General features: G+C 41.9%; 1 protein-coding gene across 14 annotated transcripts in view; it reads right to left on the bottom strand.

Moving 5' to 3' along the window:
- Nucleotides 1-17,062, bottom strand: part of ACACA (acetyl-CoA carboxylase alpha) — a 286,753-nt gene that overhangs the window by 140,738 nt on the left and 128,953 nt on the right. For all 14 annotated transcript variants that reach the window (XM_024979601.2, XM_005219975.5, XM_059877716.1 and 11 more), the window contains 10 exon segments: nt 16,909-17,012; nt 15,719-15,800; nt 14,913-15,058; nt 13,956-14,106; nt 12,325-12,459; nt 11,590-11,736; nt 10,395-10,583; nt 9,290-9,390; nt 8,101-8,189; nt 1,945-2,069 (listed from right to left, as the gene is read on the bottom strand). In XM_024979601.2, the coding sequence (XP_024835369.1) occupies nt 1,945-2,069; nt 8,101-8,189; nt 9,290-9,390; nt 10,395-10,583; nt 11,590-11,736; nt 12,325-12,459; nt 13,956-14,106; nt 14,913-15,058; nt 15,719-15,800; nt 16,909-17,012 (1,269 nt within the window).

Consider the following 17,062-nt stretch of genomic DNA (forward strand, 5'->3'; position numbering starts at 1 on the left):
TATAATGGGACTGTACATTGGCTACATAGGGCTTCCCTGGTGTCTCAGTGGTAAAGAATCTGCCTGCCAATGGAGAAGACACAGGTTTGATCCCAGAGTCAGGAAGATCCCCTGGAGAAGGAAATGGTAACCCACTCTGGTATTCTTGCCTGGGAAATCCCATGGACAGAAGAGCCTGGTGGGCTACAATCCCTGAGGTCACAAAAGGGTCAGACACAACTTGGCAACTAAACAACAATGCTGGCTAGATAAGACTCCATTATAAAGCTACTGTCGTGAGTGACAACAGGAATGGGGAAACATGAGGCAACTGCGAGTAGAGCCACGGGCTTTGAGTTCTTGTGTAAGATGATATGAATAAGCCTCTTCAATAAACGGTGCTAGGAAAACTGGACAGCTACCTGTAAAAGAATGAAATCAGAACAGTTCTTAACATCGTACACAAAGATAAACTCAAGATGGATTAAAGACCTAAATGGAAGATCAGAAACTTTAAAACTCTTAGAGGAAAACATAGGCAGAACACCCGATGACATAAATCAAATCAAGATCCTCTGTGACCCACCTCCTAGAATAACGGAAATAAAAACAAAAGTAAACAAGTGGGACCTGATTAAAAGCTTTTACACAGCAAAGGAAACGATAAGCAATGTGAAAAGACAACCCTCAGAATGGGAGGAAAAAATAGCAAATGAAACAACTGACAAAGGATTAATTTCCAAAATATCCAAACAGCTCATACAACTCAATACCAGAAAAACAAACAACCCAATCAAAAAGTGGGGAAAAGACCTAAACAGACATTTCTCCAAAGAAGACATACAGATGGTCAACAAACACATGAAAAGATGCTCAACATCAGTCATTATTAGAGAAATGCAAATCAAAACTACAATGAGATATCACCTCACACCAGTCAGAATGGCCATCATCAACAAGTCTACAAACAATAAATGCTGGAGAGGGTGTGGAGAAAAGGGAACATTCTTGCATTGTTGGTGGCAATGTAAATTGATACAGCCACTATGGAAAATGGTATGGAGATTCTTTAGAAAACCACCATATGACCCAGCAATCCCACTCCTAGGCATATCCCCTGAGGAAACCAAAACTGAAAAAGACACATGTATTCCACTGTTCACTGCGGCACTATTTACAATAGCTAGAATATGGAAGCAACCTAGATGCCCATAGACAGACGAATGGATAAAGTTGTGGTACATGTATACAATGTAATATTACTCAGCCATAAAAAGGAATGCATTTGAGTCAGTTCTAATGAGGTGGATGAACTTAGAGCCTATCATACAGAGTGAAGTAAGGCAGAAAGAGAAATATCATATTCTAACACATATATACAGAATCTAGAAAAATGGTACTGAAGAATTTATTTACAAGGCAGCAATGGAGAAAGAGACATAGAGAATAGACGTGGACATGGGGAGAGGGGAGGAGAGGGTGAGATGTATGGAAAGAGTAACACGGAAACTTATATTATCATATGTAAAATAGATAGCCAATGGGAATTTGCTATATGGCTCAGGAAACCCAAACAGGGGCTCTGCATCAACCTAGAGGGGTGGGGTGGGGAGATGGGAGGGAGGTTCAAAAGGGAGGAGATATATGTATACCTATGACTGATTCATGTTGAGGTTTGACAGAAAACAGCAAAATTCTGTAAAGCAATTATCCTTCAATTAAAAAAATAAATTCATTTTTTAAAATGATATGAATAATTGGCAGAACAATTCTTTCCCAACTGGAGCAAGTTCCTTCAGGTCAAGGGCAAAGACGGGCGTGAGAAACTATTAACCCACAACCCGAGCCCCGCTCATCCCAGAATCACACGAGACAGGAGCTTTCCCTCTGACCAGAGCCATCACAGGGAGAAACACTTTTTCGTCTCGTCAGCCATCCTTACAGGTTCTGAAAAGTGGTACTCACGATAAGCATGGTGACCAGAAGATTCTTCCTGGTGACCTGAGCATGAGAGAAGATGTAGTTCAGCACAGTGTTCATATCACTCTTGTTCTCCTCCCGGAGGGCGAACACGCACTTGTCATAGTGGCCTACGAGCAGCAAAAAGAACCGGTCACCACCATGTACGCACGTTCACATTTACATGCTATTTAGAAAATTAATAAGCAGTGAGAAGAAACAGCTTGAGAATTTTCTTAGGTAGATTTCTATAGAATTGGCAGTGTGGTTTATTAAGAACAACTCTGGGCTAGGAGTCAGGTAATCTGGTATAAAAGCCCTGGGCTCAAAGCTTAGCTCTGTTACCAAATGGTGATGCGCTCCTGGGCAAATCACTTTACTTCTCTAAGTCTTATTTTCATTTAAAAATTTTGACAGGTGGGGAAGGGTGTGTCTTAGGGCCTGAGAGTCCACCCCCGACCCTTACTCTAAACTCTCTTATTTAGCTTCCTGCAATGGTTTCCTTGGGCTTCCCAGGTGGCACTAGTGGTAAAGAATCCACCTGCCAATGCAGGAGACCCCAAGAGACATGGGTTTGATCCCTGGGTTGGGAAGATCCTCTGGAGTAGGAAATGGCTACCCACTCCAGTATTCTTGCCTGGAGAACGCCCTGGACACAGGACCCTGCTAGGCTACATCCACGGGGCTGCAAAGAGTTGGACGAGACTGAGCACACAACCTGAGCAACGTGGTTTCCTTAGAAGAGAGGGTTCAGCTACTTAAAAAGAGATGTCAACACCATTAAACCCCAGCTAGAGATTCTGGTTCCATGTTCCACTCACCAAAACTGTTTCACCTCAACTAGAAGGCGTGGTTTTAGTTCAAAACTAAAACACCCAAACTTATCAATATCCACAAGAAGGATGGCTGCTTCCTCTGGAATCAACATTTTCTCTTCTAAGTCCACAGAATAGTTAAGCAATGCCTAGGAATTCCAAATCCAAACTAAGACACAGATCAGGAAGAACCCTGCATGAAGGTAAAAGGTCTGTAGAGAGATACAGTTATGCGTATTTTCATTGGCCTTTCACAAGGCCACCAGAGGCAGGTTAGTTCTCACGGGCAGGGCTGTGTTTTGCAACAGAAGCGTAAGCCTCAGGTATACCATAGTGACTTCTACCACGGAATATAAGTAATATTTAGTTCTTTAGAAAACAGCTTACCTCAGAATTAAATTTACAAGTAAAGGAGAATGAGCATCCGAATAGTCTAAAGGGTCAGAATTTTTATGAAATCATGAAAATACTAAAGGATTATCACCTAGTTCAGACTGCATGTTAAGTTACAAACCACAACAGTGGCATTCAAACTGCACTGCCAGGTATTCCTAGAACATCAAGTACAATCAACGAAGGCAACTCTGCTTTTACCTGTTTGGTTTTTTTTTTAAGATTATTCTGATTTGGACCATTTTTAAAGTCTTAATTGAATCTGTTACAATATTGCTTCTATTTAATGTTTTGGTTTTTTTGGACAGGAGGTAAGTGGAATCTTAGCTCCCTGACCCGGGATCAAACCCACACGCTCTGCATTGAAAAGCAAAGTCTTAACTGCTGGACCACAAGGGAAGTCCCTTATCTGTTTTAAATATTAGTGACTGACATAAGATTTTTTTCAAAATCAACCTAAATATATTTGAAAAACAGTGAACTTCAGTATTTAGAGAGCTGCCAATTTCATAAAATATCCATTTGGGACAAAATGGAAGCTGTTGGTTATCCTATATACATTCATATTTCTCCCTAAAGTGACAACAGAAATATATCTTGGTAATGGAAATTACTAGGGCCAGGGGAAATATGAAGAACATTTACCCAGGGGAGAGGCAGCAGAGACACTAAGCAGAAAGAAAGCAATGATGCCAAGTACCTCTTTTAAAAAAACTTTTTACTGCGACACATACATTCAGAAGAATAAACGCCCAAGTAACTACCATCTATCAGAACATTTTTAGTATCTTTGAAGGATCCTATGTGCTCCTCCTCAAAAATAACCACTAAACTGAATGTTATGTTAATCGTTCTTTTGCTCTTTACATGTATCACAAATGTGTGTGTGTACATATATATATGTATCCATGAATGTATATATTCACTTTTCCTGTTTTCAACTTGGTAACAATGGAATGTGTGGATCCTTCTGTAACTTGTTTCTTTCCCTGACCATTATGTTTTGGATGCATCTTGGTTCCATTTTCACTGCTGTAGACTAATCCATTGTAGAAATATACTAGAATTCAACTATCTATTCAACTTGTGTATATTTGGGTTGTTTCCAGTCTTGTTTGCTATTAATGAATAATGATGCCACCAACAGTCCTGAATATGTCTCCTTAATAAACATGTGTAACAGTTTCTCTAGAGCATGTCATCTAAGAGTGAAATTGGTAGGTTGAAGAATATAAATAAGTTCAATTCCATCAGGTACTGATGAACTGGTTTCCAAAGTGGTTGTAACAATTTGCACTTCTACTTATACAAGTGGTGGAAGATGATGTGAATTTTAAATTTTTGCCGATCTTATTGTGGTTTTGGTTCATAGCTCTCTAATTAGTAAGATCGAACATCTTTTCATTGATCATTTGGGTGTGATCATTTGTGCTTCCTCTTCTCCAAATTATCTTTTTTTTATCTTTTGCCCATTTTTCTATTAGGTCATCTTACACTTATTGACTCAAGGCAGTGCTCTACAGATTCTAATCCTTTCTCAGTTGTTACGATTTATAAATATCTTCCTCCACTTTATGGCTTGTATTTTCAAAGTCTTTTTATGGGATCTTTTCATGAACAGAATTTCTTAAGTGATGTCAACTTATTTATCCTTTTCCTTTATAGTTTGTTCCTGCTGATTTTACATGACAAAATCTTCTTGGTCTTGAGGTCATAAGGATATTCTCCTAAAAATTAAGTAGTTTTGCCCCTTTAGTATGTGTTTAAGTTTTAAATTAATCTGGAATCGATTTTTGTGCATCTTGTCTAGGCTAGGGATCTTTTTTTTTGGAGGGGTGGTGGCAAATGAATAATCCATTACCCAGTAGCAAACTGTCCTTTCCCCATGACTTACAACACATGCCCTGTTGTAGTTTTTCATGTATCTGCCTCTGGGTTAACAGAGCCAATGTCCCATTGTTCTATTAATCTGCCCTAACACCAATATCACAATCTCTTCATTAATATGGCTTTATCTCAAATCTTGATATTTAACTGGACAAATACCTCCATAGTGTATTTCTTTAGAAGAATCTTGGTTACTTTTCATGTGAATTATAGAACTAGCCCGACAAATTCCATAGAAATACACTAGTAAGATATTTATTGCAAAGTCAATAAATCTACATATGAACTCCGAGAGAATCAACACTTTGCAAATATATATATTCCAATCCAAGGCCATGATATTTATCTAGATCTTTATTATTTCTACTGATTACAACTTTCTCCAAAAAAGGTTGCAAATTTTTTTGTTAGACTTATTCCTCAGAATTTCATATTTTGGGTTGCTATTTCAAATGGAATACTTTTCTAAACTGTTCTACTATAAAATTTTAATTTTGTATATTGACTTTTTAAATTTAATTAATTAATTAATTAATTTTGGCTGTGCTGGGTCCTTGCTGTGGTGCAAGCTTTTTTTCTCCCGCTGCAGAGAGCAGGTGCTACTCTTTAGCTGTGGTGTGTAGGCTTTTCATTGCGGTGGCTTCTCTTGTTGCGGAGCACGGGCTCTGGGGTGCGTGGGCTAAGTGGTTATGGCTCACGGGCTTAGTTGCTCTGTGGCATATGGGATCTTCCCAGACCAGGGATCGAACCTGTATCTCCCATGTTGGCAGGCAGATTCTTTACCACTGAGCTCCCAGGGAAGCCCCATATACTGACTTTTGTATCCAGCAACTTTGCTAGATTTTAAATAATTCTAATAATAAACATGTGGATACTTTGAGGCTTTCCGGGTAGACCTCATGTCATACCTAATAGTGGCTGATGTACTTCTGTACTCCTTTCCATACCTTTACTCCACTCCTCATACTTTTTATTCTTTTTTCTTGCCTTACAAAAGCAGCTGGGATATCCACTATGATGCTGAAGAGCAGTAATGATAGCAGGCATCCTTGTCTTATTTTTAACCTTAAAGAGATTGCTTTCAACATTTTACCACTATGTATGATGTAGCCTACAGATTTTTTTGTAGGAGAATTTTACATGATAAAAAGTACCATTTCATTCTCAGTTGGGCAAGAACTTATCATGAATGGATATTCAATTTTGTCAAAGGCTTGTATCATCCATATCTTAAGATGATGGCCATGTTTTTTCCTCTTTTTATCCATTACATGATAAATGATTCACATATTAATCAAGCTTACACTAGTGGGATAAAGACAACTGGGTTGTGACGTATTATTTTACACACTGCCAGATTCAGTCTGCAATATTTACTTGAGTATTTCTGCTTGTCATGAGCGGCAGAGTCATCCTTTAAAGATGGAAAAATGAGCAAAACAGAGCAAAGAGCATGAAGAGGCAATCTTTCAAATTCTGTGGCGTTTCACTGCCATCTTGTGGCAGAAAGCAGTATCTGCAGTATGGAGCTTTAAAATCTTAGCCACAGTGCTTTAGAGACGGAAATTCTGAAAGAGAAGGGAATACCAGACCACCTGACCTGCCTCTTGAGAAACCTGTATGCAGGTCAGGAAGCAACAGTTAGAACTGGACATGGAACAACAGACTGGTTCCAAATAGGAAAAGGAGTACGTCAAGGCTGTATATTGTCACCCTGCTTATTTAACTTACATGCAGAGTACATCATGAGAAACGCTGGACTGGAAAGAAACACAAGCTGGAATCAAGACTGCCGGGAGAAATATCAATAACCTCAGATATGCAGATGACACCACCGTTATGGCAGAAAGTGAAGAGGAACTAAAGAGCCTCTTGATGAAAGTGAAAGTGGAGAGTGAAAAAGTTGGCTTAAAGCTCAACATTCAGAAAACGAAGATCATGGCATCTGGTCCCATCACTTCATGGGAAATAGATGGGGAAACAGTGGAAACAGTGTCAGACTTTATTTTTCTGGGCTCCAAAATCACTGCAGATGGTGACTGCAGCCATGAAATTAAAAGACGCTTACTCCTTGGAAGAAAAGTTATGACCAACCTAGATAGCATATTCAAAAGTAGAGATGTTACTTTGCCAACAAAGGTCCGTCTAGTCAAGGCTATGGTTTTTCCTGTGGTCATGTATGGATGTCAGAGTTGGACTGTGAAGAAGGCTGAGCACCGAAGAATTGATGCTTTAGAACTGTGGTGTTGGAGAAGACTCTTGAGAGTCCGTTGGATTGCAAGGAGATCCAACCAGTCCATTCTGAAGATCAGCCCTGGCATTTCTTTGGAAGGAATGATGCTAAAGCTGAAACTCCAGTACTTTGGCCACCTCATGTGAAGAGATGACTCATTAGAAAAGACTCTGATGCTGGGAGGGATTGGGGGCAGGAGGAGAAGGGGACGACAGAGGATGAGATAGCTGGATGGCATCACCGACTCGATGGACATGAGTCTGAGTGAACTCCGGAAGTTGGTGATGGACAGGGAGGCCTGGCGTGCTGCGATTCATGGGATCGCAAAGAGTCAGACACGACTGAGCGACTGAACTGAACTGAACTGAAGTCATTAGTGACACTATACAGAGAAAGTGACGGATAAACTCCACCCAAACAATACACTGGAAAGCATTAGAAAATCTGAGCCTTTTTCAGATGCCTGTTGTTCATTCCATGGATGAGCTGCTGAGAGGCAAGCTCTTCGGATAGGCTTTCTCAATTTCAGCCTGGTCTGACTCAACTAACCCTCACTATACAAGGTCAAGAAGAGGCCAATGGGAAATGCTAATCTCTACTAGAAAAATTATGTCAGCTCTCTTGCAGAAGCACACTGATTCAGTCTCATCAAGTTGTGTTTTGTTGTTCTTTCTTTGGTGTTAGTGGGACAGAGCAGTTTAGTTTTTAAGGGACTGGTGAAAGGAGGAAGATGGCTGTTCGTGTCAAGTGTTGGTGACAGGATGGACTGGCTCAGCTATCGCTCAGCCCTCGAAGGAGATGCTCTCGGGTACAGAGCCTCAGGAAGGAGCTTACCGTTCTGGAATTGTGTCTCTACTCGCAGGTACTGCCGCAGCAGGTCCATCACCACAGCCTTCATGTGTCCTCGGATGCCACTGCGGTACCTAGGCAGACAGAGGAAGGTATAAATAAATAACATGAATTTAAGTCTAGAAGAAAATCCTGACAGGCTAACACCATTAAATAACCAACCATGAAATAATAAACCCAAAGCTTACTAGGCCTCCTATAGAACAGCCTTCCCTGTGTATATAGGACAGGACAGAAGCCAGTCTAGAGTCAATTAACCAGGTCAATTTAAAGTCAAGCCGGCCTCCCTGGTGCTCGGTGGTTGAGAATCTGCCCGCCGGTGCAGGCGACGCAGGTTCGATCCCTGGTCTGGGAGGAACCCACGTGCCGTGGGGCAACTAAGCCTGTGCGCCACAACTACTGAGCCCGCGTGCGGCAACCACTGAAGCTCGCACGCCCTAGAGCCCGAGCTCCGCAGGAGAATCCACCGCCATAAGAAGCCAGTGTAGCCGGCAGCTAGAGAGTAAACCCCGGTCACGACAATTAGAGAGGATGTATGCACAGTGATGAGGACGTGGCACAGCCAAAAATAATAAATAAATAACATAAATCCAAGTCTAAAAGAAATGTGGCCACAGACAAGACTTTTTTCTTATAAAGAAATGGAGAAAAAGAGAGAGAGAGAGAAAACAAAAGCAAAACCACTTGATAGCCCTACCCAACAACACACTGGTTCAGTCCCTCATTGCTAAGCAGAAACGATCACCACAGCCTTGAAATGGCTAAGGGAAATCTGAAAAATTTATGAATATCTCAAAGTTGAAAAAGTCCTGTGAAGATGCCTTTAGCCCAATAGTTGATCCCATGAGCTAATAAGAGTAAATGTCAAAGAGGGCCCTATGCCAGAAGAAAAATTACGTGTTCAAGGGAAATTGTAAGGAAAAAAGAAGACAGTGAGATTCATGCCTTAATAATTGATGGAAAGATGCCGAATAGAAAGAAGTCATCAGAAACGCTGAGTAGGAGAGTTAGCTCACGATTCTAAGATATTTAGTAGACGTAGGTATTTTCTAAGATACGAGGTGCTGTCTAAGTTCTCTAAGGTGACCTGAAGGTAAACCTCTTTGTGATTACTGAGAAGGAAGGAAGGTGTGGGGACGGGCAGGTCTGGGACTCTGGAGTTCCATGTACCTACCTCTGCACCAGCTGGACGATGCTCTGAGTGTTCATGAAGAAGACTTCCCGTTCAGATTTCCGGTTCAGTGTGGCTGCGTGGCTGTCTAGGATGTTGGCAATCTAAAGTATAAGAAAGGAGAAAAATGAAGCCCAACTCAACAAAGGGACCTAAAACATTAGCCTGCATAATAGCATCAACACTAGGAATCCTGTTGTTGTTTTAATTGGAGTATAGCTGCTTTAATGTTAATTTTTACTGTACAACAAAGTGAATCGGCTATAGGTAAACATATATCCCCGCCCTCTTGAGCTTCCTGCCACCTCTGCCGCCATTCTCCTCTCCAAGTCATCACCGAGCAGCATGCTGAGCTCCCTGTGCTGCACAGCACTTCCCACTACCACCTGTTTCCCACATGGCAGTGTCTACACGGCAGTGGCACTCTCCCGATCCGTACCACCCTCCCCTTTCCCGACGGGCGTCCATGTGTCAGCTCTCTATGACTGGGTCTCTATTGGAATCTTCATCATTGTAACATGATTATTTCTATCTTTCACATGTTGAGAGCAGCTGAATGCTACTAGGCATAGTTTAGGGGTTCATTCATGATAAATAAGAAAGCAACGTCTCTGTCTTTTCACCCTTTGCCAGATGAGCTAAAGAGTGACCACAAAAACTAGCGCCTTACCAGAGGTCCTGACAGGCAAGACATGCTTAATGCCCCACTTGTCCAGCTTTAGTCCCTACATGTAAGTCTGGATCAGAGGCACAGAGTAATCAGCATGCTGCACAGGTAGTGAGGAAGTCTCTGATGAAAGAGCTACAAATATCCGCCTGCTTTAGAATCATGAAAGTACTTCTAACCAGGGTGCCAGCCCCAGGGACAAACCTCTATGGGGTACACGACTAATATGCTTTTGTCTTAACCACAGATATCCTACATTTCACACCCAACACTTAACTTACTGGGCTTGCATCATGAGGCAGTTTTGTAAAGTGCACAATGCTTAAAACTTCAAAAGTACAACATCCAGGCAGTGAGGAGGATCCAAACAGGAAGGACTCCCACTGCATGAACTCTAGGGCGGGCAGCCAGCAGAACATGGCAGCGTTAGTCTGTAAGTACCTGCTGGCTGGGAAACTGACAGAGCACGGATGTGATGTTGCTGGCATACTGAGCCATTTCCTTCTTGATAGACTTTTCCACGTTGGGCGGGATACGACCAGAGACGCTAGTCATGATATCCTGCAATTCTAGGAGAGGCAAGGAGGGGTCTCTGAGGGTCTTCATCAACCGTTCAACCCAGTCTTTCACCTGAGAAGAAGGAAATGATAAAATAGGATCTGGACAAAATTAACACAATCCCCCAAACAAAATTATATGTCTGAACTCACTACCATACAGTATAGCATACCACGCTTTATTGTGCACTGCTTTATTGCACTTTGCAAATATTGCAGGTTTTTTTTTTTAACAAACTGAAGATTTCATGTAAAACCTGTGTCAAGGAAGTCTATTGGCACCATTTTTCCAACAGCATTTGCTCACTTCATGTCTCTGTGTCACATTTTGGTCATTCTAGTATTTCAAACCCTCCACCAGCAAAACCATTGTGACTCCTTAAAGGCTCAGGAGATGATTTGTCTTTTTTAGCAATAAAACATTTTTTAATTAAGGTATGTACATTTTTTAGATGTAATGCTATTACACACTTAATAGACTACATGCCTGCTAAGTCACGTCAGTCATGTCTGACTCTTTGTGACCCATGGACTGTAGCCCACCAGGCTCCTCTGTCCATGGGATTCTCCAGGCAAGAATACTGGAGTGGGTTGCCATTTCCTCCCCCAGGGGATCATCCCAACCCAGGGATCGAACCCACATCTCTTATGTCTCCTGCACTGGCAGGCAGGTTCTTGATCAATATATAAACATAACTTTTCTATGCACTGGGAAACCGAGAAATTTGCGTAATTTTCTTTCTTGTAATATTCACTTTATTGCAGCGGTCTGGAATCAAACCTGCAATATCCCCAAGGTATGCCGGTACTTACTTTGAAATTATAAACAACTAACATTGTCCTTGTTCACTGGTTTAAATCCCAATTAAATGTGAAGTCAATGACAGAGATAAGAAGCAAGGATATAAAGACTTCAAATCCAACAATTAACAGTGGCAGAATTTTGGTCAAACAGCTCTATCTTCCTCCCTCTTAAAAAAATTCCCTGTATGAATTTTAAACTATGTTGGAGAACACCCATTCTCCAAGATATACACCTGTTCCCCTACCCCACCCCACCTAAGAAAAGTGATTCATACCCTGCTGCTAAAGAAAGGATCTGGAAGGCAGTATCCATTCATCACATTGACCAGATTATCCAGGACATAGTGGAACACTCGGTGGAGCTTCTCGCCTCTGAGCGCTGTGCTCTGGATCCGTGGCAGACTGCCTGTGTGAAGCTCAGCCTGTCAACCCCAATGAGAGATCAAGTCATCCACTACCTTCAGACACACCACTGCAACTTAGATTCATCATGTAAAATCAAGATTTCCCTTTAGGGACTTCCCTGGTGGTCCAGTGGTTAAGAGTCAGCCATCCAGGAGGAATTAAGATCCCACAAGTGGTGGGGCAACTAAGCCTGTGCAAAGCAACTGCCGAGCCCGTGTGCCACAACTAGAGAGAAACCCACACACTGCGCTAGAGAAGCCCACACATAGAAACAGAGAGCCCGCTTGCCACAACTAAGACCCCATGCAGTCAAAGTAATTAATTAATTAAAAGAAAGAAAGAAAGACTTCCCTTTACTACATCCAGCAACAAGGAGAGAAGCATCATGAGGAAAATCACAGATTCTTAGTATCATAGTAACTCTTACAAATTCTAGATGCATGATACCAAAGGCACAAATACAAAGGCATAAAGCATAAAATGACGGGTAAAAAGCTGGAGAAACTGGAAAACCAAGGATCGAGATCACTTGCCTCTCCAGACTAACCCTACCGTGTACCCAGCTCTTGGAGAGCAATATTAAGAGTGTCTCTCCGCCTACTTGCCTGCTGGACCTTGCTGGGGTTGTCCAGTTGCATTTTGGCTATTACACAGCCCGGGTCAAGAGCTGCTCCAGGCCGCTTGACATAATGGATACAGCCAGACTCTGCGGCTGTTAAGGTCATTACCATCTTCATCACCTACAAGGAAAACCAAAATCTCTCAGGACCTAGCTTTAGGGATTAATGACAACTGCTGATGGTTCCCGTTTCTAATGTTTAAACCCACTTTTGCCATGGTTGGTTTTGACTTGTCTTATACCGAGAAATGATGAACAATTTATCTTCCTCATACCTGTGGATCCAGGTACTTACACTGTCTGTCTATGATATCCAGACCAAAACCTAAGGATCATTCTCACTCCTTTTTCTCCCTTATCTACCAGTCACAAGCTAGGCTGAATGTATCTTCTAAACCTCTCTCAAAAATATTCCTGTCTTGCCAACCCTTTGGTTTAGGCCCTTATCACTTCTGGTCTAGAGGAGTTCAGAAATCTCCGAACAGGGACTTCCCTGGTGGCCCAGGGGCTAGGACTCTGCACTTCCCGTCCAGGGGCCCAGGTTTGGGCCTGGTCAGGGAAACAGATCCCACATGCCACAGCGAAGAGTGTGTATGCAGCAACTAAGACTTGGTGCAGTCAAATAAACTTAAAAAATCAAGAACAAAAACAACCTCCCCATAGACCTCTTTACATGCTATGCACCTCCAATAAGGCCACTAGAAGCAATCATTCTAGAGCTCAAATCTCATTCCATCACTTTTCTGTGTCATATCTTTTAGTGACACCACCAGCCTTGAGGAGAGTCTAAACTTCTTAGTATGTTTTATAAGGTCCTTTATGATCTCAAATTCTGACGACTCATTTGGCATCTCTGCTTGCCATTTCCCATTAAACCTCAGTCTGTTCTCAAGCGATGTCAATATGGACTTGCAGCTCCCTCTATACACCACACGCTCTCGCTTCTGTGCCTCTGTACATGCTGTGCCTTCACCTTTAAACAGCGTTGTCTGGCCTTCCTCACCTGGTCTATCACTGTCTATCTTTCAATGCCAAGATCAAAGTCCCCTCTTTCAGGAATTCTTCTCGTGCTGCCCATCCAGCCCCATACTGACTTGGGCAGGTGGCCCTCTGCACTTTGTGCTCAGCCTTCTCAAAATTCATATTTCATGACAAGTCTGTTTCAAGGCCCCATTCCACCTATCATATTCTTTCTGTATAACCAGTACTTGGCATAATCCCTAACACTCAATAAGTGCCACTGCCCAGGATCTATTCTTTAGAGCTAGAGGTTCCTCATCTATCCAAGGAAAAGTATGAGCTTTTAGTGTGTTTTTAAAATCTTAAGGTTCAGGGACTTCCCTGGCAGTCCAGTGGTTAAGACTGCATGCTTCCAACGCAAGGGGTGCAGGTTCCATCTCTGGTTGGGGAACTAAGATGCCACATGCCATATGGCACAGCCAAGAAAATATTTTTTTAAATAAAGAAAATGCTAAGGTTCATAACCCCAATTAAACAGATACTCTGTCCTTTCTATTTTCTACTCCCTTGCTGTTCCTCTCGAGTCCTAGTCCATCCCAGCCAACTCTTTCCCCACCTTCCCCTCCCATGACCCGGAAGCCCAGTGACCACCGTGACCTCGATCTCGGCATAGCACTGGCCAGCAAACACGTGGCCTCCATCCTCCACAATGTACTGGATCAACTTCCCAGCAGAGGGTGAGCGCAGCACCGAAGGGTCATTTTCCTTCTCAAACACACAAGTTTTATTGCCAATTGTGATGCGATATCTAGGAGATAATTGGGAGAATCTAAGTTAATAAAGCATCTTAAGTGGTAAAGAATAAAAGTAGAATAATGTCAATCTTATAAAAACCTGAAAACTTCACTGTACACACACACACACACAGACACATACAACATTTACTGCATCTTTGTTTACAATGCCAAATAACCAAAATTCCCTTCAATAATGGTCAAATTAAATTAATTATGGTACATCCAAATAATGGAAGATTATCTGACTGTTAAAAAGGATAGGCATCTCCATTGAGCAGGAAGAAAAAAAACATGAAGGTGCTGATGATGTAACAGCTAAGATGTTTCAAACTCTTACTAAGTTCCAAGCAATGGTCTACACCCTTTCCATGTGTTAATTCATTTAATTATCACAACAACACAATGATTGGTGTTGAATAGTGTACAATATGTTAAAGGAAAAAATAAGGTGCAGAACTAAAGGTTACTTTTATTTGTGAATATGTTTAAAAGAAAAACACAGTATGTACATGTATATAACTTATATATGCACACAAAATTTAAGTAAAGACATATAAGAAACTGTTAACAGTAGTAGCCTATAAAAAGGGGGATTTATTTTTCATCGTCTGCCCACACTAGAGTGGTGGAGAGACATTGTTTTTAATTTTAAATGACTTCTGATACTCTTGAAATTTTTATTAGGTACATGTATTATTTTTAAAAAAATTAGAATAGACTTCCCCAAAAGACCTTGAAAACCTCAAGAGTTAAACACGCCTACTGAGAGAAAAGGTTGGTGCAATGATCAGCAAATGGAGCCCAAAGAGCCACTCACCTATCCACCTCCTCCTTCATGTACGTGGTGTAACTGCTGCCGTCATAGGACAAGAGCAGTCCACCGTCGCTCAGTCGATGCACGTCTACTTCCACACACGAGCCGTTCATGATCACCACGTAGGAGTTCGGGGACTGTCGAGTCACCTGTTAAGAAATGAGAAACCAAAGAGACAAGTCAGTCTGTTCCTTCCAGGGAGAGTACCAGACAAAATTTCAGTATCTCAGACATTGAGGTGAGCAAGCTCCATCAGATGGGACTTTCCTGGTGGTCCAGTGGCTGAGACTCCAAGCCCCCAATGCAAGAGGCCCAGGTTCAATCCCCGGTCAGGGAATTAGATCCCATATGCCACAACTAAGAGTTTCCATGACTCAGTTAAAGATCCTGCACGCTCCAAGTAAAACCCAATGCAGCCAAATAAAATAAATAAATAAAAATAGCTAAAGGAAGCTCTGTTGGAGAGGACAGAAATTCATGGCACTGGTGTCTGAGCACTAGTGCTGTGGGCACGGCTCAGCCCTGCCGCAAGCAAAGAGGGGACCTGAGATCCATCTCCCTGCTCTGACGGTTCTGTCTCCTTCATGTCTTGGTTGCACATGTGAAGTTGAACAACAGCGAAAATATTTTCAGAGACTCATCAAGTACTGCTTTGACACAGGCTACTGACACTAATAATGACCGTAATTTCACTAACGCCCAGCCCTGCAAGAAACCAAAATTTCCCTCCACCACCTGACCTAAAGGAAGCACACTGACAAAGACAGAGACAAAAAAAGACAGCACAGACTTTATGAGGCTCAGCATACCTTCAGTACATACTTCACTCCCTCGTAGATAAGTTCAACATCTACTGTATTCAGAAGGGTATGAGCAGAGAGGACTTGACCCCTGAAAGATAGCAACATGAGAGCTACTTCTGAAAGTTCTAAAAATTCTCAAAGGTGATTGGCTATAGCATTTCCTGGAATATCAAGACTGAAAACAACCCAAAGGACCATCAGTAAGAGATAGAGATATAAATTTTGAAAAAGCCACATAAATGAGTATTATGCAGCCATTAAAAGGGTGAAGTCTTTTATGCACTAATATGAAACTCTCTAAAACACACTGTTAAATTAAAAAAGCAAGTGAAATTGTACAGGATAGTTTCACAGTATGCGATCACTTGTGATTAAAAAAAAATGGAGGTAGGAAGGAACAAATATTACATATATATGCTTATATGTATCTACCATATATCTGAAAAGATAACAGAAAATAAAAACAGGCTGATTGTAGGGAAGGAAACTAGGTGGCCAGGAAACAGAGGTAAGGAGGAGACTCATTGCTATGCATCTTTTAGTGCCTTTTGAATTCTGACCCATGTAAATATATTACCTGTTCACACTGAGCGTCAGTGCAACATAGTGAGAGATCTTCATGGTAAGACGAATGAAATCTCAGTTGAATTAAAATGCCTGTGATAAAGTGCTTTAAACGATTAGCCTTGTGGACAATTCCTCCAGGGACTTGGAGGCAGAGCTTAGTTTCCAGAACCAGTGCTGGAAATACGTTTAGCCACACACAGTCTGATCCTATACTTGAAAGACTTGTGAGGTCATCATGAATATGAGCCTCAATTATTAATTCCTGAAAGGTGCTGCAGGTAATATATGAAGTATTCAGGGTGCCTTACTAGAGAAAAACACCAGATTTTTATCACCAGGGCTCAGAGAGATTAGATGCTTGTACCATACAGGAAGATTTCAGTTTTTACAAAGCAACCAATTCTAACCATGGTATAAACCAATTTCTAGAATCTACACTTAAAGCTCCCAAACCATTTGCCATCAACTCCTGCATCCCTTCTCCTCCCTGCCCCTGCCCCCACGGTCAGTGAACAAGTAGCACTCACAAGCTGCTAGTGACAGACAGAAGAATAAACGGGTCTCTGAACATCAGTCCCGTACTCAGGACCACGGCTTAGCCTGCACGGAACACGGAATGCCAAGCCTACCTCTCTAAGGAGTGAAGGAAGTTGGAGATGCTATTCCGCAGGCTCACGTCTGCCACATGGAGAGCCCCACAGACAACTCCCAGCATGGTGTCAGGTCGCTCCGCCTGAAAGGGACGAAAAGAGGGCAAATCAAAAGCGGAGTCAGTCATTTGGC

This window comes from Bos taurus, chromosome 19, assembly GCF_002263795.3.
Source record: "Bos taurus isolate L1 Dominette 01449 registration number 42190680 breed Hereford chromosome 19, ARS-UCD2.0, whole genome shotgun sequence".
Classification (NCBI taxonomy): Eukaryota; Metazoa; Chordata; class Mammalia; order Artiodactyla; family Bovidae; genus Bos; species Bos taurus.